This window comes from Anticarsia gemmatalis, chromosome 9 (assembly GCF_050436995.1).
Source record: "Anticarsia gemmatalis isolate Benzon Research Colony breed Stoneville strain chromosome 9, ilAntGemm2 primary, whole genome shotgun sequence".
Taxonomy (NCBI): Eukaryota; Metazoa; Arthropoda; class Insecta; order Lepidoptera; family Erebidae; genus Anticarsia; species Anticarsia gemmatalis.
Window position 1 is genome coordinate 12,431,056 of NC_134753.1, and position 21,063 is coordinate 12,452,118.

At 33.1% G+C, this 21,063-nt stretch overlaps 2 protein-coding genes across 7 annotated transcripts in view; one reads left to right on the plus strand and one right to left on the minus strand.

Annotated features, from left to right (window-relative positions):
• bru3 (CUGBP Elav-like family member bruno 3) overlaps window positions 1-21,063 on the minus strand; it is a 797,460-nt gene that overhangs the window by 385,517 nt on the left and 390,880 nt on the right. The window lies entirely within an intron of this gene.
• Window positions 11,993-19,198, plus strand: LOC142975463 (parkin coregulated gene protein homolog). Its single transcript, XM_076118312.1, has 5 exons — window positions 11,993-12,282; window positions 13,079-13,233; window positions 14,184-14,355; window positions 16,388-16,537; window positions 18,253-19,198. The coding sequence occupies exons 1-5, from the start codon at window positions 12,147-12,149 to the stop codon at window positions 18,411-18,413; spliced, it is 774 nt and encodes a 257-aa protein (XP_075974427.1). The 5' UTR covers window positions 11,993-12,146; the 3' UTR covers window positions 18,414-19,198.

Genomic DNA, 21,063 nt, shown 5'->3' on the forward strand with positions numbered 1-21,063 from the left:
TTAGTTCTGCGTTGGTCACGAGAAAAAACTTAACAGCTCTTCCTAGGTGTACTTCAGGAATCTCTCTATCAGATTCCTATATATTATTATGTGGTAGGTACTATAATTATATGGTATTATTCATTTAATCGTTCATCAATTGAAATGAATCAAATAAATATCAAAATTGAGTGAAGGTTTGTGAATCATATTTATGTTGATAATTTATTTCTAAAAAGGCATCCTGTTGTTCAAACCTTTCAACCAAACCAAGAAGGCGGAGCCGTGTGAGTTAGCTGGTACAAAATATTTGTATTTCATTTTTACTGCAGCTCTACCACTTTTACTTAAAAACTTCAAGTGTTTCACCATTTCACAGAGATTTAAAACAAACTTTTTAACTGTACTGCTTTGAATTACTAGTGCACGCTAAATAAACTCATCCCTGAAGATTGCCACACAAACTTACCACATCAAATGTTTTACTATTCATTAAGCTGTTTATAATAGTGCGATGTACATTGCTCGTTTTCTACAGGATTTTATAACGCAACTTGTGTTGTTACTGTCAATGTATACGCGGGAAGTAAAAACGGTCGTTTGGAGTTGAATTATGGAAAGTAGATGTGGAGAGGTATGTTTACTTTATATTTTTTACATAATAATTATTATAAAATGGATGTGGTTATTTCTTTGTTTGAACAAGTCCACATTTCAGGTCTGAAGCTGCTGCGTGTGCGCATTTCAATGCATTAAATAATAACCACAGCTATGTATATCTTAAGGAACATGTACTACTAATTTCTGGCATTTGTTTACATTCTCAATTTCTTTAAAAGAATAACTAAACGGTCACATAGAAAACATTTTTTCAAAAGTACGCATATATCTTAACTCTCATTATTATTTCAATTTACAAACTACGCCGTCGTACATCGTGACTGGGAACGATACGTACAACTCGTCTGATCCCTTAGAGACGCTGCCCCTTGATAACTCGCAACACGCGAGACCTGAACTAAGTGGGACCTGTCTTTCTTGAGGTTCATCAACTTAGTACCAAATTGTATTCTTAATCAGCCTAAAAAAATAAAAATTGGTTAAGTTTTTAAAGTATTCTTCAAGGTATACATTTAGCATATAATTTGAACTTATTTTTCTTTCCAAAATGTTTTGTGTGTTGGCGAATATAAGAACTCTTTCCTCAGAGGTCTAAGAGTATTTAATATTTCAGCAAAGTGAATAATGACTCATTATTGGGAAGATGAAATAGTTTCTGTGATTCAAGAAAACATTTTTACAGACATGACAATTTTCGTTTGTGTGTTTCATTCCGTTTAGTCAAATAACTATTCAAATTTCACTATAAATTATTATAAATTAAACGTATTTCTCGGGTATTCTAAAAGGAACGTGTAAAATAAGAAGCTAATAGCAATGTATGTTACATATAAACTTACAAGCAAAAACTAATAACTAAAAATTCTCAACTCTTACTTGGTTTAAGACAGTGTCATTACCAGTAACCCGGGGTTACAGCTCAGGTAAGATTGCTAAACTAGGAACTAGAAGTTTTCTCATGGCCGATAAATTACTGAGTCACTTTTACAGCTCAAGAGAACATACGACTAAACTTTCACGTATGCTGTCCAAGTTATAACAAGATAGCGTTTCGACTTGTTAAAGAATTTCGATCGCAAAAATTCTTTGGAATTTTCTAAGTCCAAAGTTAGAAGTGTAGAATGTTTATTAGATATAGTTGTCTAAGTTTCGCGTGAAATCTTGTAGTTTTGTCTGTTTACGGACTTTAGTCAAATAATTTTTGGGATTTTACTGGTTTACTATATATGTTTATGACTAACAATATCAAAACTTGCAAAATAATTTATTTCAAAGTTTTATAAAACGTACCTAAACACATCTTATATTACGAAAGAAAAATCAATCATTGTGTTTAAAAGACACATAAGTGGCACCAGTTCACATTTAAAAGTCATTCACAATTAGTTATAATCCAAAAGATTAAATTCATCAGTCACAATCAAAAACACATTCACAAAATTTCCAAAGCAAAGCTATACTAAATTATCAGCAACTATTCGCTGAGCCCCTCCCCACAACCACAGCACAAGCCGCAGTTGCATAAAGTGGATAATCCCCGAGTTCATACTTTCATCTGTTTAATGGATGCAGTGAAAGCCATTTATTGCCGTTACGCGCTTTTTACACTCGCTCCTCGTGACGCTATCGACTTCAGAAACAAGCGATTTGATATTACGGCAATCGTTTTAGGGATTAACTTTCAAGCTTCATCAGCCAAAGGGGTAATAAAGAAAAGTGGATGCTTCGGTGTCCCAAAGATTATGGCTTGAATTATTATTTTTAATGGCCATTTGGTTTTTGCTTTCGTATATTTGGGGTGCAGTTGTTTTGAAGAGATTGGTGGAGATTTAGCATTTTTGAATATGACACATCAAATGTGGCCAGAGTTTTGTTATAACATTATTCTACCAATATTCTGAAAATAGTTATGGATCCATCTTATATGACATAAAAATTGAAATACTATTAACGTCATCCTTTTAAAATTTTATTGGACTTATCATTGATAACATTGATCTATTACTATTTCTAGACTTAAAAGATGTTTTCAATATACTTCTAAAATATGACTTCCTCAATAACTTCACAAAGTACTTTTGTATTCTACCAGCGTTTTCAATAAGTATCTTATAAACCAATAACAATTTCTCCAGACCCACTCGAGAACCGATTGCGTTCTATTTCTGTACATTTACTAACACTAACTGTATTTGAACCCAGAATATAGTTGCCGAAATGCACAGGAACACATTTACTACAATCCATCATGGTGGATTTGTGGATTCCGTACGTCATAGCGAACCGTTGCGTCCTACTAATACTGACGTCTGAAGAACCTGCATTTGCGGAACCCTAAATATTAATCTACGTAGTTTTGATTAATGAAAATAGGAAAGTTACTTTTGAACTTTTGCTGCTGGGTTTGGATTTGATTTTTAAAATGGGTTAGTAGAAACAAAAGTATAATAGATTTGTAGCTAATTAAAAGATAATTATATAAGCGAAGTGAAAAGACTTTCTCTCGTTATTGAAATATTTAGATAGTCTGTGATTATTAAATGTTTCTAAAGTATTAGCTTAGGCATTTAGTTTACTTTTGGAAGGTTTGGATGATAGTACTACAGGCTACTTATGATTTTTAAGCCTAAAATTTGACCATTGTCAAAGTTGTATTACGGGTAATGAAGGTGTATTCAATTTTAATATTACTCAAAAAAATATAAAGCCTTTGTTTATATTTTAAGCCTCATTCTCTTTGTGTTCTTCTTGAAAACTTTTTGATTTTAAAGTACTTACCTTTTATTTATTTTATCGACACCTTTTAAGTTTCATTAAGTTTTTGAAGACTTACCTGTAACAAAAACAAAATTAAAATATATTAGAAAAGTAATAAAATTTGTGAAAATAATACACAATTTTTGTTTTCTCTTTTCACATTTTTGTTTTCTAAAAGGTTTTCATGAGACTTAATTTTCTTTAATTCAATTTGATAACATAATGTTGACCTGTATCTATGAGGAAATGAGAAAATAAAATTATATTTTTCTAAGAAATCAAGTTATTAATGGATCAACTAGCAAGTCGATTTAATAATATTGTTTTATCATAACAATCGAGGTAATTTATTTTTAATTTTTTTTCTTGGTACCTGAATTGTATTATATTTAGAGAGTTATTTAACAACAGTTTAGTTTAATATCATTCGACACATAGATAAGAAGTACTATTTCTAATCTAATATATACAATATACATACAGTCAGAGCTAGGCAAAGACCAAAGATACAATTTGAGTACAGCTAACAAACTAAAAAGTAATTCTCAATATCATATTGCAGACAGAAATAAGGAAAAGGCCCACACAAAAAGCACCATCTAAAATGATAATTAACAAAAATATTGTTTAAAATTTTCACATCTAGATCAAAAAGCAGAAGCAAAGCAGAGCTTCTGAGAAGCAAACAAATAATTATAATTATAACAATCTACAGACGCACACAGTGAATATTTTGCTCGGGCGAGTCATTTGTTACAAGCTTATTAGTGCTGCCCTCCGGGGAGCTCAAGATACGTTGTCTAGGGAAACCGGGGGAGATGTAAGTATGGACTAGATATGGCTGCAAAGAAATTTAAATTAATATTAAAATTAAAATTTAAAAAAATCTAATATCCGCGCTCATTTCACAAATGCTTGTATTTAGTGGGATACAAACCTATTACATGATGCATTGTGTCGAAGCGACTACGTTTACCACTACATCAAAAATGAAATCTAATATGAGTAGTCTCAGAATAGAGTTGACTGGCATAAAAAGAAGAAAGTTATTGATTTGTAAAAGGAAGAAAAAAAGCCGAGGATAGTTAAAACAAATAGTGGGCATGCTTTTGGTTTATCTATTTAGGCGTTCAGCATCGCTTTTTAATACTGGACAAACGTACATATAATTCGGCAAGTTACTGAATCAATATTAAGGATTAAATTTTTGTTCTAATCAGGCGCAATGACAAAGAGCATCATTTTTTTTTTTTTTTATCGCTTAGTTTTTATAGTACACAAATTATTAAAAAGTTGTAAAGCCACATCTAGTAAAGCATACCGTTTCCTAGATTTTAAATTACTCTGTTCGTGATTGTGAGCAGTTTGCATATCGTTGTAATTGGTTGGGATGGATGGATGGATGCCCGCCAACCTAACGAATTGGACGGCGAGTAATTATAAAGTATTTTACCATGAAAACTGTAGATTTCTTCAAGGTTTCGTTAAAATTATTATAATTATTGTAGTAAGTTAGTTTTCATTAGACGAAAATAATACACAATTTGCTAAAAAAATTGCGACTTCTATGATGGTTATGTAAATAGAACCCAAAACTTAAGAGTAAAATACATGTCATTGTTTTCAGAAGCATATGATATAAGAAAGGATTCGTTGACTTAAAGCTTTCAGTAATAGTTGCAAAGACTCAAAATATCTTGATTTCAGAGTGTAGAATTAAAATGTTATCAAAGTGTCTAGCTAGTTCTTTTCAACAATTTGAATAGTGACTAGTTAAAAAGACAGATAATTCTTCTATCAATTTTATACCGAAATCCAACTTTTCGTCTTAGTGACTCCACTATATTTTAAGTTTTATTGAATACTGAAAACTTATACGAATTCCAATACACCAGTGCCTCGATTCTCTACTACTATCGACTACCGTCAACCGAACTGTCATCGAGAAATTTTGTATGAAAATCTGATCAGCGCCTCTGACGGTTGTTGTAGGAAACATTTTGGCAGTACATTCTAAATGTCAAAATTTCGATAGCTAGCCGGTTGTCGGTAGTCGATAGTGGTAGAGAATCGAGGCACTGTATTCCATAAATAAGAATATCGATAGAATATGTATTATTTGTAAGATATATCTTTTATTCTTTGGTTTCAATTTTGTTTGTCGTCTAAACGATACACGTGTCGCTAGGTTCTTTGAATTTATGTTATGTATTGTTTGCTTTACAGGTTTCACTTGAATACGTTTGTTGAAATTATTCTTTATGTTATTGACTTGGCTTTTTGTTAATTAGCTATTTGAAGGAAACTACTGTTTATGTTTTTCTAAATTTGTATATCCAATAAAGAACCGAAACCATTACAGTATTAATAGGTGTTAACCGAAAGATCTCTGTTGATATTACTTTTGGGGCGGTTAACATGAAGTAACTATAAAAAAATTAAATTGTTTTTGAACTAAATTAAAATCAACTTTTGTTAAATTTTGTTTAGTTGTGTGTAATTGTACGAGCTAGTTTTCATATCCAAGAAAACTTAAATAATAAAATTGTAGAACAACCTCTCTAAAATTGAGGTTTGCGTAAATATTGGATCAGATTTCAAACATTACAAAACCCACTCATTGCACTCAAAATCCAAATGACGTAATATTAGGTACCACCACCATGTCATTCAAATGCCCCATGTAATTGTATCATTATCCAGTCTCAATACACAAACAACATTAATTAAAGTCTTTACAAAAACCTTCGCTACGGATATTTCTCAATCGAAGACGTTTCAATTGCATGTGATTCCACACAGTATGTGGCCCAATGATTGTGAAGTAATGAGAATCGAATGAAAAGATCGGATTAACAAAATTGGTTTGTTGACAGAAAGTAAAGGTCATTTGAAATCTTATTGAATGATCGTAATTTGTTTTCTCTTGTTCGTCTCTGATTGCAAATTACTGTTTGAAATTACGTATAGTTTGATCTAGAAAGTAAATTTATCTAATAAACTTATTCAAGCGGCCCGACCTGTTATCGTTCAAGTTTAGCTAACTTACCTGTTATTTTTATAGAATAGAATTGTATAATTTTCTAAAAAATATTTTTATCGATGTGTTAAAACCCTAAAGTGTATCTGAGATCGAAACTGACGTTGTCAATTTATAAAAATGTATATGCATACTAAAATACATATTATGTTCCGAGTGATGCGTTTTGAGAATCAAATTGATTAACCAAGTTGAACCAAAACACAACCGGGCACAGACACAAAACCTTCAAACCTTTCACAATCACAGCATTAAAAGAAAGGAAGTATCAAATCTCCCCACAATTTATTTGTTGAAAAGCTAGCACTAAAACAAGTTGAAAACCCATGTCCCAAAATTAAACTAAACGATCGCAGTAAAAATCTTAACCAGAAATGTCCCACCATTCACCATTGAGACGAATAGCAAGTCTCCATTCCACCGTCTTTGAATCTGTTTTATGGTGGAAACGTGAGTCCTGGACTGTACTTAGCCGATCGTAAATCTAGCCGGACGATATACCTAGTTTATGTACTTAAACTTTGTTATTTATATACGTTTGTATAGCTTATTAATGGCTGCCGGGTTTTTATTGCTGAAGGTTGATTGGAGCTGGTACCTGAATAGCTTAATTGCTGGTTTTTGTGAGTTTAACTGCTTTTTTGTTTACTGAGTATGTGTACAATGCTATTTACTTATGTAATGCTTAAATTAAGACTCATTAAGATAAACCTTTGGTTTTAATTGGTTTTAAGAATACTATTGTTGACCAAAGAACAACTGTCTATTACTATACTGTTGTGTGATTTTCACATATAAAACCTCCTTCAGTATCTAAATCGTACTGTATATGAGAAGACTTTTTAAATATCGTCGAAAAAGTACGTAAGTTTGTCCTGAATTCAGTTCCACCAGCAATAATTCGAACCACTCCGATCTACACCGATTCCATCGAAATAACATTCACTACAAACTCAATAAAATTTACAGCTCCGCTCTCCAATAATGTTAACAAAAATAAATTGACCTCCCAGCAAAATGGAATCGGGTTTTAAAATTGGTAGATTCTGCCTACCTAGCAGTGGAAGGGAGTGGTGTGAAAAAATCGCAGGTATCGGCCAGAGCCGACGGGTTGAATTTTATTCATCTTTTTGCAGAAATCGACTGCGGCTCCGTTATTATTGTGTTTTATAGAGGAAAAAGTAATAATGCTGCAGAACGCAAAGGGAAGTACATTTTTGGGAGGATATTTAATTTTGTTGGGGAAGTTGCCTGTTTGGTAGTTGGCGTTGAAATCAAATCATAGCTAGTTCAAGCTTTTGATGTTTTCATATTTCTTGAGGAACTTTGTTATTAAGGAATAACATTTATTTTTGATACTGTGAAATATAATTGGCAATATGATATGTATATGGAATAAACGCACTGTCCAATTAAAAAAAAATCTTTGGGATATGCGTGAGAGTAATCAACTTTGCCTGTACTTATTGTTCGTGAATCAATACAACAAAATCTTTTTTTAAAAAGGTCGAAGTAAAGCTTAACAATGGATTCTCCAGCTTCCTCAATTACCTCTCTAGAAAATAGGTTTCCTACATCATTTTCAGTACATTTCGCAATACAGGCACAAAATAGCCACCTAAATCCTAACAGCTAAGGAAAAGTATACTGGTTAAGATTATATTATTAGTTTCGTACAAGATCGGCAATCTTCGGCTACCGTCGGCTCGCTTGATAAAATGTTGCTGACGTTTCTTTTCCACACTTCGCCCACGCAGTTTACCGCAGTTAACATTTTTACCTGATACACAGGGACGGATTTGAAACTTGTATCGATTAGTGGTGTAATTTGTAGCTAGATAGTTATTAAATGGCGAGGTAAAATAATTAACGTCTTTCCTTTTCAGATTTTTTCAAATTTTTCCTCTGCTAACGAACCCATTGAAAATTACTATCCCCTTATCGATCAAGGTCGGCGTAAAAAGTTTTTAATGGTGTAAAAATATGACGGCCATTCTTGACCAAGATCAATCTTTGTTAAGACATAAAACGTAAAAACCAAAGCAGCAAAGAGTTCTGCTAAACACACTATCATACTAGCTATCATTATCATGAAAATTTTAGGTTTTTAATCAAAAGCTAAATATTAAACCCGAACTTTAATAATCAATATCCGTTTACCACAAAATCCATCCCTGCACCCTCTTCGAAGCCTGTATAAATTTCTGAGATGTGATGAATAGGAAGATCCTTTTAGTGTTTCGTTTTTATTTTCTCGCACCGAAGGCTGTGTCCCGGTCAATCGGTACACGTATTGTTGCCAGTATTCTATCTACCAGCTTAGTACGGTTCATTTAGAATTTAGGTGTAGGTGTGATTTTGTATGGAGGGAATATTTTCTTAAGGAGCTATTGTGCTGTTTAAATTTGTTGCGTTTGGTTAAGGAATTTGAGTTATGTAAGATGATAAAAACGTAGAAATGAATTAGAAACTAGATTCTGGCCACAACTTTATTTCGGTGTTCTTGCGTCAACCTGTCAACAAATCGGGTACGATTTGCTGATTTTGCTCAAATCGTACGAAAAAGGCACATATCTAATATTTTTTTTACATTAAATACGTCAAATTACTGGTGCTATATTGTTAAAAATATTAATAAATAATTTTGTATAAAATAAATAAATATAAATAAATATCATTGGACAACTCACACACGGTCATTTGATTCCAAACTAAGCAGAGCTTGTACTATGGTAACCAAATAACTGATAAACATACTTATATACTTCTAAATACATACTTATATAGATAAATTGACATCCAGGCTCAGAACAAATACTCGTGCTCATCACACAAAGATTTGTCCCGGGTGGAATTCGAACCCACCACACGCGGCGCTACGGTTGTTGCGGCGAGGTAACCGCTTAAACCACTGCGCCAAACGTGCCAAAACATTTATTCTCTCATCTTATGAAACAAAAGTGTCAGGATTTTCTTTTGGAAATTTCTAAACAAATACAAACATAAAAACAAGTCAGACTTAATTAATTTCCAAATGAGATTGTCGTGACAGCTCAATATAAGCGGCGTGGAGGGAGCAAAACTTAATAGTTCCTATAAAAGCACTTAGTTGATTCACGAATTAAGGGAATGGACTACATCGGCTAGTCTCAGACTAATTCTGATGTAATCGGTTCAATCCCATGGGAGATTTTATGGTTTAAAGAGTGAGTTACTAAGATTGGGGGAAGGTTAAGTTCAAGAAATTTATACATATGTATACTGTGTTAATTAAATGTTACAAACTATGTCTCTTGATCCGATCTTTATTTGATTATTGAAGTAATTTTTAGGTCTTTATCTTGTAGTTTCGTTAAGAAAAAATACGGAACATATTGTGTTCATAATTATGTACCTATTAATTTTCTAAGCAAAGCTTACTAATATATGTCCAAATAAGGTAGGCAGATATCCAAAAAGTATAAAGAAACACAAAAAACATTGCATCCTTCTAAAAACCCAATTAATAACTGTGCAGTTTAATTCAGTGGCTGTTGCGTATTAAATTTATATCCAGCTATGAAAAAAAAACACCTTTATTGGGCTTTTTTAACTAACTACAATTTAGTTTCAACCAAACTCTGAAGGAACCTGACCTCATAATAATACACTACAAAAAGAAAAATACATTTAAGGAAGCGGTAAGATACAGGCTGTACTCCGTATCTCAGTACCTAGGGACGGGCGTACAATGCCGACTGGCCAATGTAACAACCTTATTTCGCTTGAATTCGTCTCTATACGGTTTAGAATATATGTAGAAATGTATGGAGATAGAGAATTTAGCGAGGTCTTTGTATGGAGCAAACAAATAAGTAGCGGCTGGTTTATTTGTGCTCTGATAGTCGAGTGGTGTAAGTATTCAGCTCAACATTGAAGGTTCAAACCTCACATACAGAAATGGAATAAATATTTTTTTAAAGTCATGTGTGCAATTTATGACTCTTATTTGATTTAACAGTGACCTAAAAAAAACAAAATACAATCGAATTGAGAACCTCCTCCTTTTTTTGACGTCGGTTAACAACTTAAGCATGTAACATAAGTTCCTGGCAAGTTAAAAAGATTAAGCAGTTTTTGATAGAAAACAAAGTCCTTGACTGCGGTAAGTTAGCTTAGTGGACTTCAATATAATACGTTAATTTTTTTAAACTACATTTTCAAAAAAAATATTAACTTTACTCCCGAAGTCAATTCATTTTCCTTTCCTTCTATCCGATACACTATAACTTCACAAAAAAGCACAGCTTGCCAATCCAATTTTCATCAAGTTTAATACCAAATCTTGAAGCGAACCTAACCACGTAGGTTCATTGTAAACTCGCAGCATAAAAATTTTCATAATGCTGCTGGCAGCTGATGCGATATTAAATTTTAAATATCGGAAGCTTGTGTCACCCGACATTCAATTTGGCGCGGAATCTATGTTGAAAGAGAACATACATGCCACTAATATAACCGATTTGATGGCGGCTGCAGAGATTTGAGAGATCATAATACGTTTAATGGCGTTAGAAGGTGGTTTACGGGAGTATTATATTAACTGATACTAGCGTTTGCTAGTTTTTGATGAAGATTTTAGGATTCGGTCGGTGGATTTTAACTTATATTGTTCTCGACTTTACTTTGAATTATTTCTATTGTTAGTATTTGACTATTCAAATTATTGCTTCTAATAGCTCATAAGAGTTTACGGATATAGTCATTACTGAATCTATCTTCGTCTTGCAAAATGTTTCCGTGTTCTATATCTATTTTACTTCATGTTTTTGTTTAAAGTAATTCAATAGCTACTTCATGTTTTACTTAAAAAAATATAACCTCAATAATTAGAAGATAAGTAGGCATTTAAAATTAGATTGTAAACAGAATTTCATTCGATTAATTTACCAAGAAATGGGAATCCCTTAAAGTTTTCTATACACAAAAATCAAAGGACATTTTCCGTAGCCCATATAAAAGAAAGTACTGATCAAAATTCTAAAGATATTTCTGAATAGAGATATTGTCGAAATACCTCATATTAAAATGTAATAAAAAACTCCATCGCTAATAAAATTCTGTGGCGTGGACTGCGCCTAACGTTATGACACATACGAAGTTAAATTCGCTCATAATTTCGAGTAGTTATTACTTTATATCACAAAGTAAACTTGAAATTTATTTTTATTATAATATATTGTATGTATTTTTATTTCATCTGCTGGGGGTTCACTTGTATTTTAACACAGGCTTTCATTCTGCAATAAAAGTTTTCCATAGTTTCAAACTGTTCCGTAACAAGCAACGTTAGGTACCATAAAACATTTCCAATAAAGTGGTTCTGACCCACAAACGGACGAAACCCAATAAACTCCCTCGACATCAATTGTCACTATTTCTGTATTTTAAAAACAAACCATCATAAAATAATATCCCGCACCCTCGATCTGAGTCAACAAATTAAACAGTGTGTCGCCGGCACGTACGCAATAAAGCTCCCTATGTACACATCGAACTCCCGTCCGAACCGCGGGCGGCGCCACCGTCGACCAATCGATACACCCCGTTGCCTAGCAACGATCGTGTTGCAAAATAAACAATCAGATTCGAGCCCCGTCTAGAACAAATTTACTTAGTTATTTTATTACTTGTGTCAACATTTTAGATCGATATTATTAGATTATTTACTTAACGGGGTATGTTTTTTTGATATATTTTTGGTGACACGATGGTTTTGCTCCCGCCGTGCAACGTTGAACAGTGTGGGAAGGATTTCCGTCACTCTTTGAAGAAGCCAAGTCCTAATTATCCTTATGGACACAAAACGAGAAAGGCGCGGGTGGTTCCCGCTTTTACTATTCAAGGTAATTTTCATTATTTCCTCAATCATAATTATGTTTTCTTGCTAGAGATTTTTCTTAGCTCAGTCCGGCTTATGTTGTAACTGTTAGTTATCAAGGCAATTCCGCAGGCTAGTTTCTTTGTGATCCACGGGAACACTAATGAAATAGAGCTCAGGAACGCTTTATGCCTGTTATTTTCCAGTGAACTAAAAACTGAAAGGAGAGCCTTTTACTATGATTGGTCTGTGTTAAAGAAGACTCTGGTGTTGAGACTTTATTGTGCACTTTAATAAAAAAGAAATAGTATTTTATATAATCATAAGCATAAAATGTTATCTTTATGCTATCTTAAATAAAAATACATGTGTTACTGTATGTTAACTGGTACTGAACTATATTTTTTTCACTTTATATGAAAAAATACTGCAAAATTTATTTGATTCGCGCAAAGAACGCATTAAAAATGTCTACAAAGTAGGCTACGAAGTCAACAGTGGTAACTTGTCACTGTAAGTGAATTGTAAGAATGATTTGTACATTTTTTTTATTTAAAATGTTGTGTTTATGTTAAGTCTTTGAAAAGCTAAGTATTTTTCAGAAGTGACCTGTTAATGTTTTCAAATAAAAAAGTTTCTTTCTTGATAAAAATATTTTCATTCAAAAACACTTGAAATTTGTATGAAACAGCACGTAAATAGTTGCAAGCTATCAATAACCTTATATTCACGATAACGAACGTCAGTTATGAATTAAAAAAAATATATATTGTAAAGTTGCTAAAATCGTTCTCTCTCATTATTTTTTTATTTTGTTCCAGCCATGCAGAAAAACACGAAGGTGATACCTCCTCAGAAATGCGGAGTGCTGGACCCTCAGCCGCAGAGGCCGACCATGTTCCGCAAGTGCTACCAGCGCGGAGAGTTCCCTGTCTGCATAGAGTTCACCAACTTCGGGAAGAAACTTGCTTGGAAGGTATCTTCTATTAAATACTGAATTGCCTTTTTGACAACATTTGGTAATACATTTTTGGTAGTGTTGTTAACTGTGACCCTGATCACAACTAAAACTAGTAATGTATATATATATTTTTCATTTTGAAATCTCATTAACCAATCTCGTGAAAAAGTAATCATCTGGAATATTCATTTTACATACACATCAAATCGTTTATTTACTTACATAAAGCAGCAGCCTATTTAGTAACTCTTTCAACTCAATAACTAATCCAGAAAACCTCAAACAAAAAATTTTCAAAGGCAGAGGCTGATTACATCTTTCACGACATCTGCAAAAGGAACATTCAAAGTATTTTACCCTTATAGGAAAGAGCTTTACTATCACGATAACATCAGGTTCTCTCAAGTAAAGGAGTAAATCGGATATCATTTTTATACCAAACGTAATAAGACGTCTTCTTTGAGCCTTTAATTTCTGATTCTCGGAAATATAGTGCTAGAATCGGAATATTTTCCAGTCTGGAGAATATGGAATTTAATCAATTTTACGCCCTATTTAGATGAGCGAGTGGGAAGGAAGTAAGCCCTAGATTTATTGGATGATTACGAATTTGCGTTGAAGAATATACTATAGAAATGGTTTTGATGTTTTAAAGATTAAGGTTGAGGTAAAGTATTAAATTCGAAACACGAGAGAAACATAACGTGTTTATTATAAAAACGGAACATACTTAAGGCAGTAGTATAATGTCTCAAATTTTATGTCTGTTAGCTTAGCTAGTCCATACATATTCGGTTCGTCATTAATCGGCTTAGCCGTGCGGCAGATCAAAATAGGTTAGTCGAGTCGGCTTTGTTAGCAAGCCTTACAGTAAAATCTCAGTTCTGATACTTAATATGTATATAAATTTAATTTTAAAGTACAAACAATGTCACGACCTAAATGTAACAATTCTCTTTGTCCAGGTACCAGTAGAAAAATTAGACTTCCACCACTACCTGCCGATGTTCTTCGACGGCTTGGCTGAAGCGTCGTACCCTTTCAGCTTCATAGTGGAGAAGGGAATCAATGACTTGGTCACCAAGGGATCCTACAAAGTCTTGCCTGTGGTGCCGCAACTGATCATACCGATTAAAAGTAAGTTGCGAATTTCTATGGCTAGTTGATTTAAATTGGCTTGGGTTCTACTGCCGCAGCAGTTTTTTGTAGTGAAGTAATAATATACTACCGAAAGTTTAGTTTCACTTTTAACTACCTTTAAGTGCTTAATTTAGTTCCTTACTACCCTACTGGGTATGGGATAGATATAAACGTCTTGTTGCTACTAGTTAAGGTTACTTGTATGTAAAAATTTAAAGGTAACAAAATAAGACGTACGCTAAAACTAAAATGACTGCTGCTCAATTTCAATTGCCCGGTGAAATACCATCATATTCTAATGCCATCGTCTATTAAAATTCGAACCAAATTCAGTAGCACCGCTGCAAAAGCCATAATAACTCTTTAGTCATATTCTTTAATACCCAGATCAGCAGAGAACCCCTCTACAGATAATAACTTATATAAGCATTTTCATCGCCATAAAGTGCTTCTGTTCGTGGGAGTAATTTCTACTGCTCTTTCCATACTACGACATTACATTTTTAAGGTTCCGTACCCGAAAATGAACCCTATTATAACCTCCGTTGGCTTGTTCGTCAGTCTATCCGTCCGTCTGCCTGTCTGTCCACCTGTCTGTCTGCTTGTCCGTCTTTCTGTCATCAGTCTTTTTATCATGAACTGCAATAGCTAGACAGTTGATTTTTTACAGATCATGTATTTATGTTACCATTACAATGATGAACACTTAAATATAAATAAGCAATAACTAGATTTGTTTAATAGATAATGGTATGTAACCCCACATGAGCGAATACGACTCACGCTTGACCGATTTCTCATAGTGCATTCTGTAGTCTACATTAATTCTTAATATTTCGCTTGTAAGGTTTACTTGATCAGCGTTCGCTTTATGGCATTAAGCTTTATTATTCTTTGCATCAAAGAGATCTTTGACGTTTGATATTAAATGCACGTTATCTGCCACGGCAATCTTGTTACTTTGTGACGGTAGCCTTTTAGAGTTTTATATGATTATATTAGAATTTTATATAATGTTGATAGATTTTAAATCATCTGGGTAAAATTCAGAGATTATTTTTATTCTGTGTACGAAAATGATAATAGTTTTTTTTATAGATAAGTCGTGTTTCGTTAATCTGTGACAGAAGACACTTAAAACTAGATAAAATATTCGCGTTTAACCCTTTTTAGTGAGGTTCGTATACTAAAGGGTAAGCCGATTGCCATGTATCATAATATATGATGTATCATACCGGGAAGCAATCATTAAATGAAGTTTGCCTTTTTCAATAGTTTTTAAATGACGAAGCGAAAATCTAGCTTAGAAACCATCTTCCAATAATAATAAAGTTATTTGGTTATCATAGCTCTGCTTAGTTTGGAATAGTGAATGCAATCCCGATCTCGCGGGATCCCGATCTCGCGAGATCCCGTGTATTTTTTCGGGATCAATCCCGAAGCATAATATGACGAGATCCCGTTCGGGATTGTCGGAGAGGGCATTTTCAGCAGTTGGCTACATTGCAATAGACTTAAGATACCGATTAGAAGCTCGTACTATGATACACTTTGTATTTTAAGAGGCTACTTTCAAAATGCCATGTGATTACTTTTTATTTTGATCTCCTGGAGCTACACCTACTTTTTTGATTATGTTCATGTTATTACACCTGTTAATTATGTTACGTTGTTAGTAATATTAAAAAATAAAGGCTTTTATTTTCTTTCAAATAATAATTTATTGCATTCACCACACTATCACACACATATTACATTAAACAAGCCGTTCGAATTGTATTATCTTTACTAACTAGACGGGATCCCGAAAATCTCGGGATCCCGCGGGATTGATATTTCTGATCGCGAGGGATCTCGAGTTGACGATCTCGAGTCGGGATTGCATTCCCTAGTTTGGAATCAAATGACCGTGTGTGAGTTGTTCATAGAATTAAAAAAATATATTTTTAAGCTGTAATTTAATTAAATATATTTTTTTTTTTTTTATTTATAAATTGAAGTTATACTACATGTTTCTCTTCACCCACAGATGCGTTAGCAACAAAACGGCCGAAGGTGCTGTGCCACGCGCTCAAATGCATCCAGATGTTGGTGACGGGCTGTGATCGTGTTGGGGAAGCTCTCGTGCCTTACTACAGACAGATACTGCCTACCCTCAACCTCTTTAAGGATAAGAACTGTGAGTTTGTAAAAATTGTTGGTAGATCTTTTTAGAATTGAGTTTGTTGATGGTACTTTATTGATACTGTTTGAATTTATTTTGTGTTCGAAATAGTGTGTTTTCTCACATCAGTAAGCTAAGTGCGTTTTCAGATTGCATATAGAAAAATATTCTTGTCTTGCTTGTGTTCAAATTACTTGCCACGATCAGTAAAAATGCCCTGCAACTTTCCCAAGAAACGATCTAATTAAAATACCCATCCGACCGTAGCAAAGAATCCTACACCACATATATTTCTGAAACCATTGGGGACAGTGATAATGACGAACAATTTACAAAACATTAGCTTCAGGTAGGCATTGGGGTGCAAAGCGACACGGCACGGCCGCAACTATTCGTGTGACGGGAGAACCGGTAAACGACAGACTTGCGATTTGAATGACGCGTTGTATATTATAAAAGTCGGAATTTGCATTTTAATTTATTTTCGTATCAGCTAGCTATGTTTTAATTTTAGTTTCATTCATAAATACACACGCAATCACGCCTTGTATTTTGAAAATCAACATCAAATTACCGCTTTTTCATCAGTTATGTATGTTCAAAACAATTTGTCGAGTGTTGCAACTTATTTTGAATGTTTTAGTCAAACATAAAATAATGTCTAATTCGTTTTTTAAGTAAGTAATAAAACATTGAAACCCTATTCATTCCTATCAATCTAAATCGCTTTGTAACACTGCTTAACAAAAGTCTATAGCTATACAATACACATAAAACGCAGTCGCCACTGTGTGGAGTAAACAAAAAGCCTGCCAGGACTTCAGTAACAATGCGGTGATGGTGTCAACTGGCGGTGAGCCGTCGCGTCACACGCCGACACCCGTACAACACGAAAGCACCCGAAAACACACGAACGAAATTTCACGCCACATGTAATTAATCTACTCGGATGCCCCGACAAGTCTATTAGGTTGAAAACAATATCTTGCTCGCTCGCACTCCACGTGTCAATTACGTGAGAATGATTGATGACAGGACTGATGACGCAAATCTGGGTGTAGTCTTCCCTCGTAATTAGGTTTTGAATTTACCAGAGAAAAATTGGATGTTTCTTTTTTAAAAATTGCGCGGAGTGATTTTGTATGCGGAGTTTTTTGGTACTTTTACTAATGATAGTAGATGTTTGCTTAATTTTTACATGTTTTGTGTCAATATTTGAAGATTAAAATTTACTCGGTTTAAATGAGTGCAGAGCAGGGTGATAATATAATGTCAAATTCACACGCAGATTTAAAGGAATTTGCATTTTATACCCATTGCTAATAATGTTGGCAGACGGCAATGAATTTTAAAACTTTGTTAATGAAATGAACATTTCCAAAGCGAAGTATTCATACTTAATTATTTTTGTGGTTTGCACGTTTTGTGGTTATTGGTTGCAGAAGCTTTACCTAGGTGACACATTTGTTACAAATTAAACAGAGATTAAACAGAATCCATACTAATTTACAATTTGTATTTTTTCTCGTAAGAGACACATAGCCCATTGCGATTATCAGTCGGTAAACAATCAGTAGACTAAGCAATCTTTGTCATGCCATGTATGCGTTACTCCACAAATAAGTGGTTCAATAAATTCATGTTTGAAACCAAAACAGCCTGAATATCATTGACACTAAGATGATTACTAACCATATTATTAGTTATTAAATAGTACATTTTCTTACCAGGTAACCTCGGTGAAGGGATAGACCACACAACAACCAGAGGTGAAAACGTAGCAGACCTTATTGAAGAGACGTTGCAAATCCTCGAACGGTACGGAGGCCCTGACGCATTCATCAACATTAAATACATGATACCGACTTACGAATCATGTGTACTCAACTAATACTCACTTTAAATCATTTCTTAGTTAAATTTGACTTCGCATCTACTCATTTTTATATTGTTTACGTAGTTTTATTAGCGATCAGGTTTGTATTGCATTTTTTTATATTAGTCTTAGGATAGCTTTTATCATGTTTCAAATTGTGTGTTGTTGTCGTCGTGTGAAATTGATATTAATCGATTATTGTTAGTATTATTATTTATTTATTGGTGACTTTCTAAAGTAGTTTTGTGTATTACATGTTGTGTTCGAGCGTTACATCAAAGCGAAATTAGTGTTAATCACAAACGTGAGACCTGTTAGTCCAAATATCATGATTTTAATTGTAATGTAACGCTCATCAAATTTTATTAAAATACACACAATTGCTTTAGTAAGTAACTATTAGTTGTTAGATATAAGGTAGTTTATAATGTACCTACTTTAAAGACAGCGGCATCACAGTATTAAGTATACAGGCAGTAAAGAAACTCCGAACATACGTTTCCAAAATTTGTTTAGTTGCTTTACTGCTTGTAAACTTACTAACTGTAGCGTATCTCTGAACAAAATGCCGCAAGTTTTCAATTATTAAGGTTCATAATATAAAACATTTTCAACGTTTTCTTAGTACTTAGTATTAACGTTACCGTTTAAATTGATAGTTTTTTTATTAATCAATATTGTGTTTAAAGATATTCTATTTAATAGTTATATTTTAGATGTAGGCGCCCTTAGTCGGTTATGTTCAAGTTTGCCTTTTGTTATTTGTATTTCGTTTTGTTTAATAAATTATGCGTGGTGAATTGATGGTTTATTAATTCCTTCTTCTTTTAACTAAATAACCCTGTTACGACTAAGATCTGGTTAATTTTCTCTTTTATATGGTGTTCTTCAATAGAGGAGAGATACTCGTCAAAGATTTTAGTGTATAATTTGTTAAGGTTAGCCATACGTTTCTTATTAAGATCTGATAAACACCTTTTTTGGTAAATCTATGCCCTGAGGGACAAAACTGCAGTAATTTAGATTAAATTATCAAAATTTATATTTAAACACTATCTAAAAACTAATAACATAATGCTTTAAAAGTAAAAACATTTTTATGAAAACATTCATAATAACATTATTTTTAAACAAGTGCAAAGACTTGTTAACTTGTCAAGTTAACTTATTTATTTCAAAATATAATTTGTTTTATCACAGAAAAATATACTAATTTAGAAAACTATTTTAAATTATAATCTTTATTACTACTTTACTACATTACTTTGTTTTTATATTAACTTAGACGTAAGTGCAGTGCCCCCTAATAAGGTCCATTACGTTAACTTAGACGTTAATACATTCAACCCTCTAATAAGGCCCACGCCAATAACACTAATGCAGTATTTTAAGACTCATATTTAACACTAATTTTCTATTATTATATACATATATTCAATGCCCAACTAACTTTTTCTAACATTCTTTCCTCAATAGTCAAAACGTAAAACTACTCTTTAAATAAATCACTTCAAAATATCAGCCTTGAATAAAAACATGACGTATTCAACAACAAAATACGTACATCAACAAAGTAACACGAAAACCAGTAATCTCACTCACCCAACACTATTTTCAACCTCGATATTTCACCAATAATTACACACCAATGAAGTTGTACCCCTAGGGACGTTACAGTCAATATTTAGATCAGGCCAAAGCAATTTACAATCTGTGAACCATACAGGGTGCTATGTATTCATGCAATTTGCATGTACTCCCTCAGTTTGGCATAACCCTGTGCATATGATGCAAGATTATGTGTATGTTGATTTGAATTTGATGGATTTTGATGTAGATGTGTTATCGTGATGGGATTGGGAGTTAATTGTGGAGTGTTTATGGCTGCAAATAGTGCTTTGGTAAAGTCAAAAAGGATATTGAGAAATAAAGCAGAAACGTTGGGTAGAGATTAAATCTGATCGCGTATTTGATTTTACAGTTCTTGATTTGAGTTTTCATAAAAATGATTTTGATAATAAATAAAGCAAAATAATATGTTTCTTTATCGAACGGTGATTCTGATGCTTTTTTTTTGACGTTCAAAACTTCGAAATCTTGCGTCAGATTTACCTAGTTACATAATAATCAAACCCTCTAATAAAATTGTGAGTTCACACTGACTGCCTGCTACACAATTTATGTGAACAACAAATCTCCGATTTTTTTTTCAGGCTATTGCATCTTACAAATTTTCTTTAACCAATGAACCACGCCTCATCAAACCTCAGTAATATTAAACCTAAACCAAAACAAAATGAAAATTTCATTATAACGGCACTCCATTAAAAATAATACGGTGTACAACATGCAGAAAATAAATACAAAACGTAAGAGCAATATCGGGGAAGGCCATATGAGATACGTGACGTCAAAGGACACTATTGAAGCACTTACCTTCTACGAACGACGATATGACGGAGTTTTAAAACATTATGAGACTAGATGTTATGAATTTTGAGAAAATTGAGTTAGTTCGAGATTCTTATTAGATTTTATGGTGATGTTAAAAATGAGTATGTTAGTGATGTGTTTTTAAAATATTATAAGTTAAAAGAAGAGCTTTAGGGACGAAAGCCTGTGCAGATAATATTTTTTAAGATACAGAGCTAAGAAATGAATGCAT